The 20,995-nt window shown below is 47.8% G+C and overlaps 2 protein-coding genes across 2 annotated transcripts in view; both read right to left on the reverse strand.

Annotated features, from left to right (window-relative positions):
• Positions 1-577: 577 nt before the first annotated feature.
• On the reverse strand, positions 578-2,440 carry LOC138951035 (uncharacterized). Its single transcript, XM_070322717.1, has 2 exons — positions 1,710-2,440; positions 578-1,077 (listed from the first exon to the last, which is right to left on the reverse strand). Exons 1-2 carry the CDS (start codon positions 1,954-1,956, stop codon positions 674-676), a joined length of 651 nt encoding a protein of 216 aa, XP_070178818.1. The 5' UTR covers positions 1,957-2,440; the 3' UTR covers positions 578-673.
• Positions 2,441-8,970: 6,530 nt separating this feature from the next.
• The window catches only part of LOC138951045 (uncharacterized), a 511,167-nt gene continuing 499,142 nt past the window's right edge, over positions 8,971-20,995 (reverse strand). The window contains exon 8 of the mRNA XM_070322727.1: positions 8,971-9,173. Within this exon, the coding sequence (XP_070178828.1) occupies positions 9,048-9,173 (126 nt within the window). The 3' untranslated portion in view covers positions 8,971-9,047. The remainder of the gene's footprint in view (positions 9,174-20,995) is intronic.

Here is a 20,995-nt window from a genome sequence, read left to right on the forward strand (position 1 = left end):
CTGCGTGATAAAGAGAAGGAAGAGTTGGACTCCCTGCAGTCAGTCACACACCTGTCGTCCCAGGTAGACACAGACAGCAGGTGAACGGGTGACAGTTGCTTTTCATTGTCAGGTAATGGCGTTGTCACCTGCACAGTCCTTTGAAGTGGGATTCTGACGTTGTTAGACAGGTGCACCAGGTAGACAAAAACCGGACAGGTAATTTACAGGTAAACAAAGGTCGTCGTCAGCAGCGCAATGCTTTCTCAAGTCCGGCAGAGCTCAGCAGAGACGTGTGGTGTGGTTCGATTGGAGAAAATGTTTCCCGAAAGTAGGTAGAAAAATACAAAAAAAAACTCACAGGTAAAAAGACGTACTGAGCGCAGGTTGGAACGTTGTCGTTGTGGTCGTCAGACACGGCCAGGTGAGGAGAGGGGAGCGGGGGGGGGGGGGGGAGAGTGTATTGAGTAGAGAGGGTTTGGATAAGGGAAGGAAGTCGAGAGATGACGGTTGGGGTTGTTGTAGCGGCGCTGATGGCGACGTTGCCGTCGTAGGCGTTGTTGATGATGTGGTGGGGAGGGTGGCTGTTGTTGCAGGGAGGTGGAGAGGATGGTGGTGGTGGTGGTGGTGGTGGGGGTTGGCGTGGTGGTGGTGACGAGGTGTGAGAGTCGCACAGTGTCCGTGTCGCCGTCTGTCAGCGAACATACTTCACGAAGATCACCTGTGACGTGGCGCGGGAAAAACTCCGCAGTCTGCCGACATAGTGAGCATCAAGATCACCACCACTCTCCATGTAGACCACGACCTTTCTTTCCAACCCCCAGACCGTCCTCTCATTCACCACGGTGACGGCGTCTTCACCGCCACCCGTCGCCCCTGTCGCTGTGGCTGGCCAGGCGTTCTCCGCCACCCGCCTGATGGCGTCTCTGTCGTCACGTGACACCTGCCGGGTGGGGATACCCGCTGACTGCAGGCCCCGGATGAAGGGTGCGGGTGAGGAGTCGTTACCGTCAGGTGTGTTTGTTCCGCAGTCTATGAGACTCCCTGTGACGAACACGTCGTTGTACTTCAGGCCGGGGGCGGCGTTGTCACGGCGACCTGTAACATCAACCACATCGTCAACACCATCGTCGACTAATGGCGGCGCTCGTCACGGTGGTCAACTACAACGACGACAACAACGTCAGCGACAGCAACAACAACAGTAAAACACACTGAGTATGCAGCAACAACGGCAACACCAACCACATCCACAACATCACTGTTAGCCTCTGCAACACCAACACCAACGTCGGCCACATCATCATCAGCGGCAAGACAACCTGGAAAAAAATTAAAAACAAAACTCGAGTTTTATGTTATTTACAGACACCAAAGTCAGACACACCCTGTCCAGTGGTGGCGTGATGACGTCTTTTTACTGTGACGTCATCGAGTTTGAAGTCAGCGACATGGAGATACAGGCGGTACCTGAATTCAAGAAAAAGACGTCATCGCCATCACACGACTTGCACTTTGCAGTAACACGTGAAATAAAACATCTGTCATTCGTATTTCATTCCTTCTAATCAGAGAGAGAGAGAGAGAGAGAGAGAGAGAGAGAGAGAGAGAGAGAGAGAGCAAGAGAGAGAGAGACAGAGAGAGAGACAGAGAGAGACAGACAGACAGACAGAGAGAGAGAGAGAGAGACAGAGACAGAGACAGACAGACAGAGAGAGACAGAGACTGACCAACATGCAGGTCGTGCAGCAAGACATGTGCCACCTGCTTGCCGCACTTCTCACACCGCCATGGATAGATGCCAGCCTCATGTCCCTGTCTGCCAATGTAGTGTGTGATGGTGATGAGCGGGGGGCCGTCACACGGCGGGGCGACGGGCGGCACGCTGTAGGCAGGCACCGTACTGTCCTTCATGTCATTGGCCTTCTCCACCTCCCTGACGACGGAGGGCGGCGAGCGCAGCGGTTCCGTCAGCATCCTGACGTTGTCCTGCAGGTCGGCAGGTATGTCCAGCTTCACCCCCGCTGCCCAGAGATTGACTCTGACCCCGCGATGATGTAGCGTCTTGACGATAGAGGACACGTGGTCGCTGCAACACAACAGACAGGTGTTTTAATTATCGGCAGTTACACAGGTATGACTAGGACCGCGCCCGCTGCCCAGAGCATGACTCTGACCCCGCGTTGTTGTAGCTTCCTGACGATGGAGGACACGTGGTCGCTGCAACAGAACAGAAAGGTGTGTTAACGACCGACAGGTAGACAGGTATGTCCAGCTTGACCCACGCTGCCCAGAGATTGACTCTGACCCCGCGTTGTTGTAGCGTCTTGACGATGGAGGACACGTGGTCACTGCAACATAACAGACAGGTGTGTTAATAACCGGCAGGTAGACAGGTATGTGTGTTGTAAAGTGTTAACGATGAAGGACACATGGTCAATAAAACACAACAGACAGGTATGTTAATTATCGGCAGGTGTCTAGGTAAACGAGGTGTAACGTCTTGACGCGGATGGACTGAGGAAACGTGGTCACTGGAACATAACAGATACAGGCAGGTAAGTGTGTTGTAACTTCTTGAAGACGCAGGAGACGTGGTCACTGAAACACAAGACAGGTGTGTCAGTTACCGCGGCACGTAGACAGGTAAGTGTAACACCTTCCATGTGTCGTAACATCTTTCAATGGAGAAGACGTGGCCACTGCCACTTAACAGAGAGGTGTGTTAACTGATGACCGGCAGGAAGACATGCACGACCAGTATCAGCCTGGTTGAGTTCCCGTCTTGATGAGCACAGGTAGGTAAACAGACAGGTGTGTTAATGACCAGCAGGTAGACAGGTACGACCAGTATCAGCCTGATTGAGTGTCCGTCTTGATGAGAGCACAGGTAGGGAAACAGACAGGTGTGTTAATGACCAGCAGGTAGACAGGTACGACCAGTATCAGCCTGATTGAGTGTCCGTCTTGATGAGAGCACAGGTAGGGAAACAGACAGACGTGCTAATGTTCTGTAGGCCGGTGTAACAAATGTCCATTAATGCAATGAAACCGTACATGGCACCACACTGCTCACTTCATGTTTCTCTCGTGAAGATCTACATGCTCCCCTCAGTGTTGCACACTCGATGTCATGATTGTATTCGGGTGTTTCCGTTTATAGCTACGAAAATGCACGAAGAATAACGGTTCCAACCGTACTGGCAATGTGAACCGGTATTTTGTCTGCAAACCGGATTTTCGGATACCGCTACAGCTCTAACACACACGCACGCACGCACGCACGCACGCCCACGCACACACACACACACATCCAACACACACACGCGCGCGCACACACACACGCTCGCGCGCGAAAGAGAGGGACGGAGATCACCAAACCAGAGACAGTGGAGTACGCAGTGCACTCTACAGTCTCTGACCAAACCGTCACGTAACAATTAACCCCGTATGCAAAAACATAATGTATGACAGTCACATCAGACCAGATCACTTTTTAAAGAAATCACCCGCAAACAAAGCTAGCATACACAAGGTAATGTTGAACTTTGGCGTGATAAATTCATAGCTCCCAATCCAGTGGCCTTTTTGGCTTATTTTTGATACAAGTCCCTTTAATCAAACCAAGGAATATTTATCGTGAAATTCATTGACGGGTCGAGCTCCGAACTTAAGCAGAATGAATGAATTCGGTCATTTGATCGAAGATAATGACGAGAAAATGCAGACGAAATATCGACAGAGTTGCCTCCTTTCCTTTGAAATGGTGGCTTTGCTTATTCAAAAACGCATGCAAAATTGGAGGCTGAAATGCACCTGAATTGTGTGTGAGCTATGAATTTATCACGCTAAAGTTCAACATTACCCAAAATGCTCATTCAATAATAACATCAACTGCCCACAAGAAAGTTAGTCATACAATAGGCTACCTCTGCAAACACCTTCTTAATCCTTGGCCTTACTCTTCAAAGAATCAGAGGTAAACATGATATTCATGTTCAAGTTACAAGTTCCCACATTGTTTGGGGGGAACTTGCAAGAGCTAGCGAGCGAAAGTGAAAGAATCGTAATTCTGCGTCCGACCATGTTCGCATTTTTTTAAACCCGCACGCGCGACCTCAAACTAAAGCATGTTTATGTAATATTTTCATACATTTAGTAAATCCACAACATTATCTGACCGTGTACCTAGTTTAAGTCATACAAATTAAAAATAAGGAAGTTATGATGCATTTTCGAAGAGCTAGCGAGCGAAAAAGAAAGCATCGGATTTCTGCCTCGGATCAAGTCCGCATTGTGATTAGACCCGCATGCGCGACCTCAAAATAAAGGATGTACATGTTATATTTTTACATGTCCACTATCTTCACAACATTATCTGACTTTGTACCAAGTTTTAGGTCTTAGAAGTCAAAAATAAGGAAGTTATGTCAACAATGCAGCAAACATTTCAGTCTGACAAGGTAAGTGACAAAGTGTTACATTTTCCAGCTTTAGTAAACGTTGCGTTGTCTGACAGGAAATGAAGCTTTCAATAAGACAGTCAGTATCATTCTGTGTACAAGTTACTCTCAGCAGGACTGCAAAGGAATTGATAATGCGAGTCAAAAAGCCCTGTAGCACTCCGAATGATTCGCCTTGATGGAGATCATAAGTAGTAGTGCTCAGTCAGATTATCTTGGACATGTGTGTTGCCTGTCGGTGATCCTTTCAAATGTGTCTCTGAAGTTTCACTTTTACTTTTTTACGTATAATAATGCGTTTGTTAAAGAGTTGTTCTTTGCTACTGGTGACAAGTGGGGGTCAGCTCACACGGACGCAATAGTCTAGGGGAGAAACTGGTCACAAAGCACCCAGTACATGCCAGAGAGATAGGAGAATCGCCACAATCAAAGAAAATACCACAATCATTCAATAGATATGGAAATGTTAAGATTTATTGTGAAAATGATAGCAAAAATGGCGACCAAAAACGGGAACGCACACAAGGAGTGTCTTTGCCGACTTACCTCCCGTTCTGTGTGGTTGATAATAGTCGTGTCTGTGCTGTTTTTGTTTAAATAGTAGGCTATCTAATAAAACTGATGCAGTTCTTGAAATGTTGCAAATTATTGTTGTCTTTGTGAAATGCGAGTGTTCTGAGGCGTAATCTGCATACGGCTGATGTCACACACAGGGTACCCCACTTCGATCAGCCTATCACTCCAAATGAGCTTTATAGTAGAAAAGCACACTACCAAAACACTGCATAACAGATCTACAAGACTGAGCCAGAATCATTGAAATTTACTTCCTGTATAAAATATTGCAATCAAATTTGTTCACGCCGTCGCACATGCAACGCAGGTTACCCTCGCCTTCGATTTAAAGTAACTCCACTCTGACTGAATTACCATCGAAACGCAGATAACGAACTGATTCGGAGATTACACGCCACACATTTATGATATTTTACACACAAATTTCAACTGTGTTGTTTCGCGATAAACAGCCATAACGAACAAATGTGGCGCCGTCACGTCGCCTCGGAAGGAGAGACGCAGGTTACCAAGAGATTGTTTCCGATACATGTACCTGTCGGATTAAAATCACCGTTTTTCACGAATGAAAGCTCTTTGGCAGATCTGGTGAGTTGGAAACTGTCTATGAATGTTTCATTTAATGTCAAATGCGTACATTCTTGTCGATATTGTTACATTTGGGCTCATAAATGAAGTCAATGGTCGTGTTTTCCTAAAGTGACTTTTGTCAGCATAGAACTTACTGTGCTTCAATCATTGACTGAGGGGAAATAAGCTTAACTGAAGACGAATACGGATTGCTCTCACTGATCTAAATATTTAGATCTTGTCGTCTGCTAGTACGAAGTCTTCGGTCGTGTGAAAGTCACATCTATTTCGACTGTGTGCATCGATCCGTGTAGTGAAGTGTTGATCTTTGATGATTTGGCAACATAACTTAGGCTAGCTAAATGTGCTTCGAGTGTATCTCCCCGTTAACCATTTGAAAACGTCTTTTAACAAGACCATGTTTCGACAGCCCAGACGGGGAGGATCCTCGATAGCTCACAGGGTATATAATGTTTTCCGCCGTTTTTTTCAAGAATCCTTTCAAATGTCCTATTCCAAAAGTACCCTATATGACACGACTCGAGTGGCAAAGAACATTCTTTGCAATTCCTGTCTCAGTCCGTGCAGCCGTTTCGGGTCCTATCGTCATCATACAAACATACACACAGACACACATTGTGACAAGAACCAGCTTTAAAAGTTAGATTATGTAAGAACCATGTGAACCAGTGATTTTTTCTTATGTACATCAGATACTACAGTATTTCTGCTTTATGAAAAGCTATATTTCAAAAACAAAACTAGAGATTTGAATTTTGACCACTTTTCCCCCTTTCTGTCACCAGTACTGAAGAACAACTCTAAAACTTCCATTCATGTCACAGATCGAACACTCGGAACAGTAAACGTGCGCTTTGCATGCAAGAGTTCGAAGCAGAGCTTTCACCCAAAATTAGAGAGCTCTGAAAATTGTTTTTTTTTCTCCGATTAGTAGCCCAAAAGAGAAGACATTATACTGATTCCACTTAACAATGTCGAGGAAATCAGTGTCTTGTGCATTTGTTATGTGAGTGTGTGTGTGTGTGTGTGTGTGTGTGTCTGTGTGTGTGTGTGTGTCTGTGTGTGTATCAGACTTGTATCACTGTGTGTGTGTGTGTGTGTGTGTGTGTGTGTGTGTGTGTGTGTGTGTGTGTGTGTGTGTGTGTGTGTGTGTGTGCGCGCGCATGCGGGGGAGTATGTCAAACTCAAGTGAGCTTTTTACACCCCCGGTATAGGGGTGTGTATAGGTTTCGGTCGATGTGTTTGTTTGTTTGTTTGTTTGTTTGTTTGTGTGTTTGTGTGTTTGTGTTCGCATATAGATCTCAAGAAGAAAAGAAACAAGAAGAGCAAACGCTCGATCGAGTCACTTTCGCAGTTCTGAATATTATATGAGGCATCAGATGGACAGGAAGAAATTGCTATTCACAACACAATGAGTCACGTTCACATAAAATTTGAGCCCGGTCACTTTTATAGTTTCCGAGAAAAGCCCAACGTTAAGTTGTGTGTTGCCGAACAGAAAAGGCTAGTTATCTCCCTTGTTTTTCTGATAACGTTCGTAAAAGGCTACAGATGTAAATACTTTGATGTAAAGAATAATTCTACAAAGTTTCAATCACATCCGATGAACTTTGTCAAAGATATAAAATGTCTAATTTTTCCTTTGACGCTGACCTGTGACCTTGAAAAAGGTCAAAGGTCAACGAAACCATCGTTAAAGTGTAGAGGTCATTGGAGGTCACGACTAAACAAAATATGAGCCCGATCGCTTTGATAGTTTCCGAGAAAAGTCCAACGTTAAGGTGGTGTCTACGGACGGCCGGCCGGCCGGCCGGACGGCCGGCCGGACGGCCGGCCGGACAGACTAACACTGACCGATTACATAGAGTCACTTTTTCTCAAGTGACTCAAAAATTACACTTATCCCACTGAACAATGTCAAGGAAAACAGTGTGTTGTTTATTTGGTATGTGTGTGTGTGTGTGTGTGTGTGTGTGTGTTAGGTATGTGACATTGTGTGTGTGTGGGGTCAGTGGTCTGCTGGCTCGAAAAACAATTTGAAGGTAAATCAGGACTAGTTATATGTACTTTCTCTCAATGCTCCCCCCCCCCCCCCCCCCCACTAAACTCAATAATTCCAGTAAGTACCTTTTTATTCTGCAAGATGTGTTAGGTGGATGACTTTGTTGCAGGGTATACTAAATAATGACAAAAGGTGAGGTTTTCAGCTCCCAGTCATAAATGACATTACCGTTACCAAATGTGTTTTGCTGTTCTAGTGAATGTGTGTATTTTCTTTAATGAAAATATATTGAAAAAGGATGACAAATCAGCTTCAGCATTCAGAGTTTGTCTCGATATTTTGTGCAGTTAAATGTCAGAACACACAACCTTTTTAGTGTCTCATAAAGGGAAGTAAAAATGAACAGTCCTCACAATTGGGGTGCGGTACCGTGAAACACCCCTTTTAAAGACCTTCACAATTCAACATCTCCCCTATTTTAAGACCTTGCTTTTCAGATTTTCTGGTCATAGCCAGGCTATGTAAATTTACCTTCATTTTAAGACTTCTTGCTTTTTAATACCTGATTTTCTCAGATGGGAGGTCGTAAAAGGGGTTCCACTGTATTCTGAAATATGAATTCTGGTTTACTGTTTTAGCTACACTGTAGCTGTTTGTAAAGAAGGATATTTTACAGATTGAGGGGATACTTTCTGCCTCCATAATGATCTTTATGATCTGACACATTGGCTAACAGATTACATGATCATGCTGTTATGTAGGAAGTTATATTTATGATCTTTAGGTTTTTGAATTGTGTCTGCCTTGCAGTTCACATTGATGTCTGCCTTCCAGTTCAAGTGTTTAAAAAAACAAGACAATCCCTGAAGCACATTTTCCAACAACATGTCACACAGCAGTTCTGCTTGAAACATCAGTATTGAATAATATATCAAACTGGCCTTTTTGCGGTTAGCACTTGACAGATGCTGCTTCAATACGTCTTGTAAAGGAGAAAATTAGAGATACAGTGGAGCCCTTCTTTTAAGATAATGATAGACAACAAACGCAATTAAAGAAAAGCAGATTGTCTTAGAAAGGAGGTTATAAACATAAATCTTAGAAAGTAATGTCTTAAAAGACAAATGATTAAAAATAAAAGGGGGGGGGGGCGCAAACTGTACAATGCATGGGTAAACTGGGTAGATGTGTAACTGGCACATTTGCTCATCAGTAGCACTGGAACACATTTTTACACTGGTCAGTCACTGTGTGTCAGAATGCCAAAAATCTGAAAAGCCTTTGCCCACAGGTATATCCCCCCCCCCATCCCACCTTTTACTCACACCTGCACTCCATTACATAGATCACACACACTCTTCTGTAACTCTTTATTTTCACACGTTTTCTTTCATTTGGTTCATGTTTTTCAACCTTATTCGAAGTTTGAATCTGAATCAAGTGTCTTCACTGATGGGTGACTTTCTGTTCATGCTCCAGGACTTGGAGGCACTGCATGGTGCTTGATGACAGCAGGCTCCCACTGGCCCACACACACAGAAGAGATTGACGATGCCCTCGTTCTGGAAGAAGAAGAGGAGGGAAATATCAATAAAGCCGAACGATACGCAGCATTCAGACAGCTTGCATAAGATATTGGCTATTTGGGTGAAGGTGTAACTACTAACTGTAAGAATCGCCATGTGCAGTTGCTGTGTATGGGTCATAGGAATGACATTATAGATCCAACTGCCAGTACACTGACTTTCTTCCCAGTCACCTGTATTGAAGTACATTGTGGTGTTAAACGAAGTGCGTTTCTGTATGGGTTGGTTTACCCATACTCTGTATTTGGCATCATTCTGTATTTTGTCATGCTTCATCTCTCAAAGCCCATTGTTTTTTGCTTTTTTGATGTACTGTAAACTACCTTGTAAGCGCCCTCAGTACCTAGTAAACGCCCACCCCCAACATTTGGATCAGTGTTGTCAACATATAGTGTGTGTTTTGTGTGTGTTTCTCGCTGAACATTTTAGAAAATTGTTATAGTAATTATAGCAACATATAAACCACTAAGTGTAAACCAAAGGCTGGCCAATTACATACAGTGCTACAGCAACATCAGTTCTGAACATGAAGCTTTCAACATGCACAGAAACACTTTAAAATGGCAGTCAAAAAAGAAAGGATGAATGGAATTCTGCCACATTTAGTGTTTGCTTCAATGAACACTGAGGAAAAAAGTATTCTTCATTAAAAAGTTACCCTTTCACAAAGCTTTACAATAAGCTTCAATCATACATAGTTATTCCTGAAAAATCACAACATTCAAACCAGACACAGATAGGCACAGAAAAACTCATACCACTGACAATATAAAATCATTAAATGTCAGTTATAAATAACACTTTCAGTTGCACTACCTCCAAAGACTGCAAAGAAAAAACTGCCCATAAAGCGTTAAAATATCAGTTTCTGAGTTGGTGGTATATATCGGGAGTACACACAGCATGACTGACAAACTTGAACATTCCACTCAAAAGGGTTCTTTGGGGGGGAAATGAGAGAGAAAGTAAGGAGAGTTGATGTATGGGGGGTAGAAATTAAAAATTGGGGGACCCATTTAAATACCCCCCCCCCCCCCCCCCCCCGCTCTCTCTCTCTGTATTTTGTCTCTGTGAGTGTCTCTTTCTCGATCTCTGCGTCTCTTCAATGTGCCTCTGTCTGTCCCTCTCTCTGTCTTAATGTGCCTCTCTCTGTCTTCTATGTGCCTCTCTCTTTCCCACTCTCTGTCTTCTATGTGCCTCTGTCTGTCCCACTCTCTGTCTTCTATGTGCATCTGTCTGTCCCACTCTCTGTCTTCTATGTGCCTCTCTCTGTCCCACTCTCTGTCTTCTGTGTGACTCTGTCTGTCCAACTCTCTGTCTTCTATGTGCCTCTCTCTGTCCCACTCTCTGTCTTCTATGTGCCTCTGTCTGTCCCACTCTCTGTCTTCTATGTGCCTCTGTCTGTCCCACTCTCTGTCTTCTATGTGCCTCTGTCTGCCCCACTCTCTGTCTTCTATGTGCCTCTGTCTGTCCCACTCTCTGTCTTCTATGTGCCTCTGTCTGTCCCACTCTCTGTCTTCTATCTGCCTCTGTCTGTCCCACTCTCTGTCTTCTATCTGCCTCTGTCTGTCCCACTCTCTGTCTTCTATGTGCCTCTGTCTGTCCCACTCTCTGTCTTCTATGTGCCTCTGTCTGTCCCACTCTCTGTCTTCTATGTGCCTCTGTCTGCCCCACTCTCTGTCTTCTATCTGCCTCTGTCTGTCCCACTCTCTGTCTTCTATCCGCCTCTGTCTGTCCCACTCTCTGTATTCTATGTGCCTCTGTCTGTCCCACTCTCTGTCTTCTATCTGCCTCTGTCTGTCCCACTCTCTGTCTTCTATGTGCCTCTGTCTGTCCCACTCTCTGTCTTCTATGTGCCTCTGTCTGTCCCACTCTCTGTCTTCTATGTGCCTCTGTCTGTCCCACTCTCTGTCTTCTATGTGCCTCTGTCTGTCTCTCTGTCTTCTATCTGCCTCTGTCTGTCCCACTCTCTGTCTTCTATCTGCCTCTGTCTGTCCCACTCTCTGTCTTCTATCTGCCTCTGTCTGTCCCACTCTCTGTCTTCTATGTGCCTCTGTCTGTCCCACTCTCTGTCTTCTATCTGCCTCTGTCTGTCCCACTCTCTGTCTTCTATGTGCCTCTGTCTGTCCCACTCTCTGTCTTCTATGTGCCTCTGTCTGTCCCACTCTCTGTCTTCTATGTGCCTCTGTCTGTCCCACTCTATGTCTTCTATCTGCCTCTGTCTGTCCCACTCTCTGTCTTCAATGTGCCTATGTCTGTCCAACTCTCTGTCTTCTATGTGCCTCTCTGTCCCACTCTCTGTCTTCTATGTGCCTCTGTCTGTCCCACTCTCTGTCTTCTATCTGCCTCTCTCTGTCCCACTCTCTGTCTTCTATCTGCCTCTGTCTGTCCCTCTCTCTGTCTTCTATGTGCTTCTGTCTGTCCCACTCTCTGTCTTCTATGTGCCTCTGTCTGTCCCACTCTCTGTCTTCTATGTGCCTCTCTGTGTCTGTCCCACTCTCTGTCTTCTATCTGCCTCTCTCTGTCCCACTCTCTGTCTTCTATGTGCCTCTGTCTGTCCCACTCTCTGTCTTCTATGTGCCTCTGTCTGTCCCACTCTCTGTCTTCTATGTGCCTCTATCTGTCCCACTCTCTGTCTTCTATGTGCCTCTATCTGTCCCACTCTCTGTCTTCAATGTGCCTCTGTCTGTCCCACTCTATGTCTTCTATCTGCCTCTGTCTGTCCCACTCTCTGTCTTCTATGTGCCTCTGTCTGTCCCACTCTCTGTCTTCTATGTGCCTCTGTCTGCCCCACTCTCTGTCTTCTATGTGCCTCTGTCTGTCCCACTCTCTGTCTTCTATGTGCCTCTGTCTGTCCCACTCTCTGTCTTCTATGTGCCTCTGTCTGTCCCACTCTCTGTCTTCTATGTGCCTCTGTCTGTCCCACTCTCTGTCTTCTATGTGCCTCTCTGTGTCTGTCCCACTCTCTGTCTTCAATGTGCCTCTGTCTGTCCCACTCTCTGTCTTCTATGTGCCTCTGTCTGCCCCACTCTCTGTCTTCTATGTGCCTCTGTCTGTCCCACTCTCTGTCTTCTATGTGCCTCTCTGTGTCTGTCCCACTCTCTGTCTTCTATGTGCCTCTCTCTGTCTCACTCTCTGTCTTCTATGTGCCTCCGTCTGCAACACTCTCTGTCTTCTATGTGCCTCTCTCTGTCCCACTCTCTGTCTTCTATGTGCCTCTCTCTGTCTGTCCCACTCTCTGTCTTCTATGTGCCTCTGTCTGCCCCACTCTCTGTCTTCTATCTGCCTCTCTCTGTCCCACTCTCTGTCTTCTATCTGCCTCTGTCTGTCCCACTCTCTGTCTTCTATGTGCCTCTGTCTGTCCCACTCTCTGTCTTCTATCTGCCTCTGTCTGTCCCACTCTCTGTCTTCTATGTGCCTCTCTGTGTCTGTCCCACTCTCTGTCTTCTATGTGCCTCTGTCTGTCCCACTCTCTGTCTTCTATGTGCCTCTGTCTGTCCCACTCTCTGTCTTCTATGTGCCTCTGTCTGTCCCACTCTCTGTCTTCTATGTGCCTCTGTCTGTCCCACTCTCTGTCTTCTATGTGCCTCTGTCTGCCCCACTCTCTGTCTTCTATGTGCCTCTCTCTGTCCCACTCTCTGTCTTCTATGTGCCTCTCTGTGTCTGTCCCACTCTCTGTCTTCTATGTGCCTCTCTCTGTCTCACTCTCTGTCTTCTATGTGCCTCTGTCTGTCTCACTCTCTGTCTTCTATGTGCCTCTGTCTGTCTCACTCTCTGTCTTCTATGTGCCTCTGTCTGTCTGTCCCACTCTCTGTCTTCTATCTGCCTCTGTCTGTCCCACTCTCTGTCTTCTATCTGCCTCTGTCTGTCCCACTCTCTGTCTTCTATGTGCCTCTGTCTGTCCCACTCTCTGTCTTCTATCTGCCTCTGTCTGTCCCACTCTCTGTCTTCTATCTGCCTCTGTCTGTCCCACTCTCTGTCTTCTATGTGCCTCTGTCTGTCCCACTCTCTGTCTTCTATGTGCCTCTGTCTGTCCCACTCTCTGTCTTCTATCTGCCTCTGTCTGTCTTACTCTCTGTCTTCTATGTGCCTCTGTCTGTCCCACTCTCTGTCTTCTATGTGCCTCTGTCTGTCCCACTCTCTGTCTTCTATGTGCTCTCTGTCTGTCCCTCTCTCTGTCTTCTATCTGCCTCTGTCTGTCCCACTCTCTGTCTTCTATCTGCCTCTGTCTGTCCCTCTCTCTGTCTTCTATGTGCCTCTGTCTGTCCCACTCTCTGTCCTCTATGTGCATCTGTCTGTCCCACTCTCTGTCTTCTATGTGCCTCTGTCTGCCCCACTCTCTGTCTTCTATGTGCCTCTCTCTGTCTTCTATGTGCCTCTATCTGTCCCACTCTCTGTCTGTCCCACTCTCTGTCTTCTATGTGCCTCTGTCTGTCCCACTCTCTGTCTTCTATCTGCCTCTGTCTGCCCCACTCTCTGTCTTATATGTGCCTCTGTCTGTCCCACTCTCTGTCTTCTATGTGCCTCTGTCTGTCCCACTCTCTGTCTTCTATCTGCCTCTGTCTGCCCACTCTCTGTCTTCTATGTGCCTCTGTCTGTCCCACTCTCTGTCTTCTATGTACCTCTGTCTGTCCCACTCTCTGTCTTCTATCTGCCTCTGTCTGTCCCACTCTCTGTCTTCTATCTGCCTCTGTCTGTCCCACTCTCTGTCTTCTATCTGCCTCTGTCTGTCCCACTCTCTGTCTTCTATGTGCCTCTCTCTGTCCCACTCTCTGTCTTCTATGTGCCTCTGTCTGCCCCACTCTCTGTCTTCTATCTGCCTATGTCTGTCCCACTCTCTGTCTTCTATGTGCCTCTGTCTGTCCCACTCTCTGTCTTCTATGTGCCTCTGTCTGTCCCACTCTCTGTCTTCTATGTGCCTCTGTCTGTCCCACTCTCTGTCTTCTATGTGCCTCTGTCTGTCCCTCTCTCTGTCTTCTATCTGCCTCTGTCTGCCCCACTCTCTGTCTTCTATGTGCCTCTGTCTGTCCCACTCTCTGTCTTCTATCTGCCTCTGTCTGTCCCACTCTCTGTCTTCTATGTGCCTCTGTCTGCCCCACTCTCTGTCTGTCCCACTCTCTGTCTGTCCCACTCTCTGTCTGTCCCACTCTCTGTCTTCTATCTGCCTCTGTCTGTCCCACTCTCTGTCTTCTATCTGCCTCTGTCTGTCCCACTCTCTGTCTTCTATGTGCCTCTATCTGTCCCACTCTCTGTCTGTCCCACTCTCTGTCTTCTATGTGCCTCTGTCTGTCCCACTCTCTGTCTTCTATCTGCCTCTGTCTGTCCCACTCTCTGTCTTCTATCTGCCTCTGTCTGTCCCACTCTCTGTCTTCTATCTGCCTCTGTCTGTCCCACTCTCTGTCTTCTATCTGCCTCTGTCTGTCCCACTCTCTGTCTTCTATGTGCCTCTATCTGTCCCACTCTCTGTCTGTCCCACTCTCTGTCTTCTGTGTGCCTCTGTCTGTCCCACTCTCTGTCTTCTATGTGCCTCTGTCTGTCCCACTCTCTGTCTTCTATGTGCCTCTGTCTGTCCCACTCTCTGTCTGTCCCACTCTCTGTCTTCTACCTGCCTCTCTCTGTCCCACTCTCTGTCTTCTATGTGCCTATGTCTGTCCCACTCTCTGTCTTCTATGTGCCTCTGTCTGTCTGTCCCACTCTCTGTCTTCTATATGCCTCTGTCTGTCCCACTCTCTGTCTTCTATCTGCCTCTCTCTGTCCCACTCTCTGTCTTCTATCTGCCTCTCTCTGTCCCACTCTCTGTCTTCTATCTGCCTATGTCTGTCCCACTCTCTGTCTTCTATCTGCCTCTCTCTGTCCCACTCTCTGTCTTCTATGTGCCTATGTCTGTCCCACTCTCTGTCTTCTATGTGCCTCTCTCTGCCCCACTCTCTGTCTTCTATCTGCCTCTGTCCCACTCTCTGTCTTCTATCTGCCTCTGTCTGTCCCACTCTCTGTCTTCTATCTGCCTCTGTCTGTCCCACTCTCTGTCTTCTATATGCCTCTGTCTGTCCCACTCTCTGTCTTCTATGTGCCTCTGTCTGTCCCACTCTCTGTCTTCTATCTGCCTCTGTCTGTCCCACTCTCTGTCTTCTATCTGCCTCTGTCTGTCCCACTCTCTGTCTTCTATCTGCCTCTGTCTGCCCCACTCTCTGTCTTCTATGTGCCTCTGTCTGTCCCACTCTCTGTCTTCTATGTGCCTCTGTCTGTCCCACTCTCTGTCTTCTATCTGCCTCTGTCTGTCCCACTCTCTGTCTTCTATCTGCCTCTGTCTGTCCCACTCTCTGTCTTCTATGTGCCTCTGTCTGTCCCACTCTCTGTCTTCTATCTGCCTCTGTCTGTCCCACTCTCTGTCTTCTATCTGCCTCTGTCTGTCCCACTCTCTGTCTTCTATGTGCCTCTATCTGTCCCACTCTTTGTCTTCGATGTGCCTCTGTCTGTCCCACTCTCTGTCTTCTATCTGCCTCTGTCTGTCCCACTCTCTGTCTTCTATGTGCCTCTGTCTGTCCCACTCTTTGTCTTCGATGTGCCTCTGTCTGTCCCACTCTCTGTCTTCTATCTGCCTCTCTCTGTCCCACTCTCTGTCTTCTATCTGCCTCTGTCTGTCTGTCCCACTCTCTGTCTTCTATGTGCCTCTGTCTGTCCCACTCTCTGTCTTCTATGTGCCTCTGTCTGTCCCACTCTCTGTCTTCTATCTGCCTCTGTCTGTCCCACTCTCTGTCTTCTATCTGCCTCTGTCTGTCCCACTCTCTGTCTTCTATCTGCCTCTGTCTGTCTGTCCCACTCTCTGTCTTCTATCTGCCTCTGTCTGTCCCACTCTCTGTCTTCTATCTGCCTCTCTCTGTCCCACTCTCTGTCTTCTATCTGCCTCTGTCTGTCCCACTCTCTGTCTTCTATCTGCCTCTGTCTGTCCCACTCTCTGTCTTCTATCTGCCTCTGTCTGTCACACTCTCTGTCTTCTATCTGCCTCTGTCTGTCCCACTCTCTGTCTTCTATGTGCCTCTGTCTGTCCCACTCTATGTCTTCTATCTGCCTCTGTCTTCCCCACTCTCTGTCTTCTATCTGCCTCTGTCTGCCCCACTCTCTGTCTTCTATCTGCCTCTGTCTGTCCCACTCTCTGTCTTCTATCTGCCTCTGTCTGTCCCACTCTCTGTCTTCTATGTGCCTCTGTCTGTCCCACTCTCTGTCTTCTATCTGCCTCTGTCTGTCCCACTCTCTGTCTTCTATCTGCCTCTGTCTGTCCCACTCTCTGTCTTCTATCTGCCTCTGTCTGTCCCACTCTCTGTCTTCTATCTGCCTCTGTCTGTCCCACTCTCTGTCTTCTATCTGCCTCTGTCTGTCCCACTCTCTGTCTGTCCCACACTCTGTCTTCTATGTGCCTCTCTCTGTCCCACTCTCTGTCTTCTATGTGCCTCTGTCTGTCCCACTCTCTGTCTTCTATCTGCCTCTGTCTGCCCCACTCTCTGTCTTCTATCTGCCTCTGTCTGTCTGTCCCTCTCTCTGTCTTCTATCTGCCTCTGTCTGTCCCACTCTCTGTCTTCTATCTGCCTCTGTCTGTCCCACTCTCTGTCTTCTATGTGCCTGTCTGTCCCACTCTCTGTCTTCTATGTGCCTCTGTCTGTCTGTCCCACTCTCTGTCTTCTATCTGCCTCTGTCTGTCTGTCCCTCTCTCTGTCTTCTATCTGCCTCTGTCTGTCTCTCTGTCTTCTATCTGCCTCTGTCTGTCTTACTCTCTGTCTTCTATGTGCCTCTGTCTGTCCCACTCTCTGTCTTCTATCTGCCTCTCTCTGTCCCACTCTCTGTCTTCTATGTGCCTCTGTCTGTCCCACTCTCTGTCTTCTATGTGCCTCTGTCTGTCCCACTCTCTGTCTTCTATCTGCCTCTGTCTGTCCCACTCTCTGTCTTCTATGTGCCTCTGTCTGTCCCACTCTCTGTCTTCTATCTGCCTCTGTCTGTCCCACTCTCTGTCTTCTATCCGCCTCTGTCTGTCCCACTCTTTGTCTTCTATGTGCCTCTGTCTGCCCCACTCTCTGTCTTCTATGTGCCTCTGTCTGTCCCACTCTCTGTCTTCTATCTGCCTCTGTCTGTCCCACTCTCTGTCTTCTATCTGCCTCTCTCTGTCTGTCCCACTCTCTGTCTTCTATCTGCCTCTGTCTGTCTGTCCTACTCTCTGTCTTCTATGTGCCTCTGTCTGTCTGTCCTACTCTCTGTCTTCTATGTGCCTCTCTCTGTCTGTCCCACTCTCTGTCTTCTATGTGCCTCTCTCTGTCTGTCTGTCCTACTCTCTGTCTTCTATGTGCCTCTCTCTGTCTGTCCCACTCTCTGTCTTCTATGTGCCTCTGTCTGCCCCACTCTCTGTCTTCTATGTGCCTCTGTCTGTCCCACTCTCTGTCTTCAATGTGCCTCTGTCTGTCCCACTCTCTGTCTTCTATGTGCCTATGTCTGTCCCACTCTCTGTCTTCTATGTGTCTCTGTCTGTCCCACTCTCTGTCTTCTATGTGCCTCTCTCTGTCCCACTCTGTCTTCAATGTGCCTCTCTCTGTCCCACTCTCTGTCTTCAATGTGCCTCTCTCTGTCCCTCTCTCTGTCTTCTATCTGCCTCTGTCTGTCCCACTCTCTGTCTTCTATGTGCCTCTGTCTGTCCCACTCTCTGTCTTCTATGTGCCTCTCTCTGTCCCACTCTCTGTCTTCTATGTGCCTCTCTCTGTCTGTCCCACTCTCTGTCTTCTATGTGCCTCTGTCTGTCCCACTCTCTGTCTTCTATCTGCCTCTGTCTGTCCCACTCTCTGTCTTTTTGTGCCTCTGTCTGTCCCACTCTCTGTCTTCTATGTGCCTCTGTCTGTCCCACTCTCTGTCTTCTATCTGCCTCTGTCTGCCCCACTCTCTGTCTTCTATGTGCCTCTGTCTGTCCCACTCTCTGTCTTCTATCTGCCTCTCTCTGTCTGTCCCACTCTCTGTCTTCTATCTGCCTCTCTCTGTCTGTCCCACTCTCTGTCTTCTATCTGCCTCTGTCTGTCTGTCCTACTCTCTGTCTTCTATGTGCCTCTGTCTGTCTGTCCCACTCTCTGTCTTCTATGTGCCTCTCTCTGTCTGTCCCACTCTCTGTCTTCTATGTGCCTCTCTCTGTCTGTCTGTCCCACTCTCTGTCTTCTATGTGCCTCTGTCTGTCCCACTCTCTGTCTTCTATCTGCCTCTGTCTGTCTGTCCTACTCTCTGTCTTCTATGTGCCTCTGTCTGTCTGTCCTACTCTCTGTCTTCTATGTGCCTCTGTCTGTCCCACTCTCTGTCTTCTATCTGCCTCTGTCTGTCCCACTCTCTGTCTTCTATCTGCCTCTCTCTGTCTGTCCCACTCTCTGTCTTCTATCTGCCTCTGTCTGTCTGTCCCACTCTCTGTCTTCTATCTGCCTCTGTCTGTCCCACTCTCTGTCTTCTATGTGCCTCTGTCTGTCCCACTCTCTGTCTTCTATCTGCCTCTCTCTGTCCCACTCTCTGTCTTCTATCTGCCTCTGTCTGTCCCACTCTTTGTCTTCAATGTGCCTCTGTCTGTCCCACTCTCTGTCTTCTATGTGCCTCTGTCTGTCCCACTCTCTGTCTTCTATCTGCCTCTGTCTGTCCCACTCTCTGTCTTCTATCTGCCTCTCTCTGTCCCACTCTCTGTCTTCTATGTGCCTCTGTCTGTCCCACTCTCTGTCTTCTATCTGCCTCTCTCTGTCCCACTCTCTGTCTTCTATGTGCCTCTGTCTGTCCCACTCTCTGTCTTCTATCTGCCTCTGTCTGTCCCACTCTCTGTCTTCTATCTGCCTCTCTCTGTCCCACTCTCTGTCTTCTATGTGCCTCTGTCTGTCCCACTCTCTGTCTTCTATGTGCCTCTCTCTGTCCCACTCTCTGTCTTCTATGTGCCTCTGTCTGTCCCACTCTCTGTCTTCTATCTGCCTCTGTCTGTCCCACTCTCTGTCTTCTATGTGCCTCTCTCTGTCCCACTCTCTGTCTTCAATGTGCCTCTGTCTGTCCCACTCTCTGTCTTCTATCTGCCTCTGTCTGTCCCACTCTCTGTCTTCTATGTGCCTCTGTCTGTCCCACTCTCTGTCTTCTATCTGCCTCTGTCTGTCCCACTCTCTGTCTTCTATGTGCCTCTGTCTGTCCCACTCTCTGTCTTCTATGTGCCTCTGTCTGTCCCACTCTCTGTCTTCTATATGCCTCTGTCTGCCCCACTCTCTGTCTTCTATCTGCCTCTGTCTGTCCCACTCTCTGTCTTCTATGTGCCTCTGTCTGTCCCACTCTCTGTCTTCTATCTGCCTCTGTCTGTCCCACTCTCTGTCTTCTATCTGCCTCTCTCTGTCTGTCCCACTCTCTGTCTTCTATGTGCCTCTGTCTGTCCCACTCTCTGTCTTCTATCTGCCTCTGTCTGTCCCACTCTCTGTCTTCTATCTGCCTCTGTCTGTCCCACTCTCTGTCTTCTATCTGCCTCTCTCTGTCTGTCCCACTCTCTGTCTTCTATCTGCCTCTGTCTGTCTGTCCCACTCTCTGTCTTCTATCTGCCTCTCTGTCCCACTCTGTCTTCAATGTGCCTCTCTCTGTCCCACTCTCTGTCTTCTATCTGCCTCTCTCTGTCTGTCACACTCTCTGTCTTCTATGTGCCTCTCTCTGTCTGTCCCACTCTCTGTCTTCTATCTGCCTCTGTCTGTCCCACTCTCTGTCTTCTATGTGCTTCTGTCTGTCCCACTCTCTGTCTTCTATCTGCCTCTGTCTGTCCCACTCTCTGTCTTCTATCTGCCTCTGTCTGTCCCACTCTCTGTCTTCAATGTGCCTCTCTCTGTCCCACTCTCTGTCTTCTATCTGCCTCTGTCTGTCCCACTCTCTGTCTTCTATCTGCCTCTGTCTGTCCCACTCTCTGTCTTCTATGTGCCTCTGTCTGTCCCACTCTCTGTCTTCTATGTGCCTCTCTCTGTCCCACTCTCTGTCTTCTATGTGCCTCTCTCTGTCTGTCCCACTCTCTGTCTTCTATGTGCCTCTGTCTGTCCCACTCTCTGTCTTCTATCTGCCTCTGTCTGTCCCACTCTCTGTCTTCTATGTGCCTCTGTCTGTCCCACTCTCTGTCTTCTATGTGCCTCTGTCTGTCCCACTCTCTGTCTTCTATCTGCCTCTGTCTGTCCCACTCTCTGTCTTCTATGTGCCTCTGTCTGTCCCACTCTCTGTCTTCTATCTGCCTCTCTCTGTCTGTCCCACTCTCTGTCTTCTATCTGCCTCTCTCTGTCTGTCCCACTCTCTGTCTTCTATCTGCCTCTGTCTGTCTGTCCTACTCTCTGTCTTCTATGTGCCTCTGTCTGTCTGTCCTACTCTCTGTCTTCTATGTGCCTCTCTCTGTCTGTCCCACTCTCTGTCTTCTATCTGCCTCTGTCTGTCTGTCCTACTCTCTGTCTTCTATGTGCCTCTGTCTGTCTGTCCTACTCTCTGTCTTCTATGTGCCTCTGTCTGTCCCACTCTCTGTCTTCTATCTGCCTCTGTCTGTCCCACTCTCTGTCTTCTATCTGCCTCTCTCTGTCTGTCCCACTCTCTGTCTTCTATCTGCCTCTGTCTGTCTGTCCCACTCTCTGTCTTCTATCTGCCTCTGTCTGTCCCATTCTCTGTCTTCTATGTGCCTCTGTCTGTCCCACTCTCTGTCTTCTATCTGCCTCTCTCTGTCCCACTCTCTGTCTTCTATCTGCCTCTGTCTGTCCCACTCTCTGTCTTCTATGTGCCTCTGTCTGTCCCACTCTCTGTCT

This window comes from Littorina saxatilis, linkage group LG16 (assembly GCF_037325665.1).
Source record: "Littorina saxatilis isolate snail1 linkage group LG16, US_GU_Lsax_2.0, whole genome shotgun sequence".
Taxonomy (NCBI): domain Eukaryota; kingdom Metazoa; phylum Mollusca; class Gastropoda; order Littorinimorpha; family Littorinidae; genus Littorina; species Littorina saxatilis.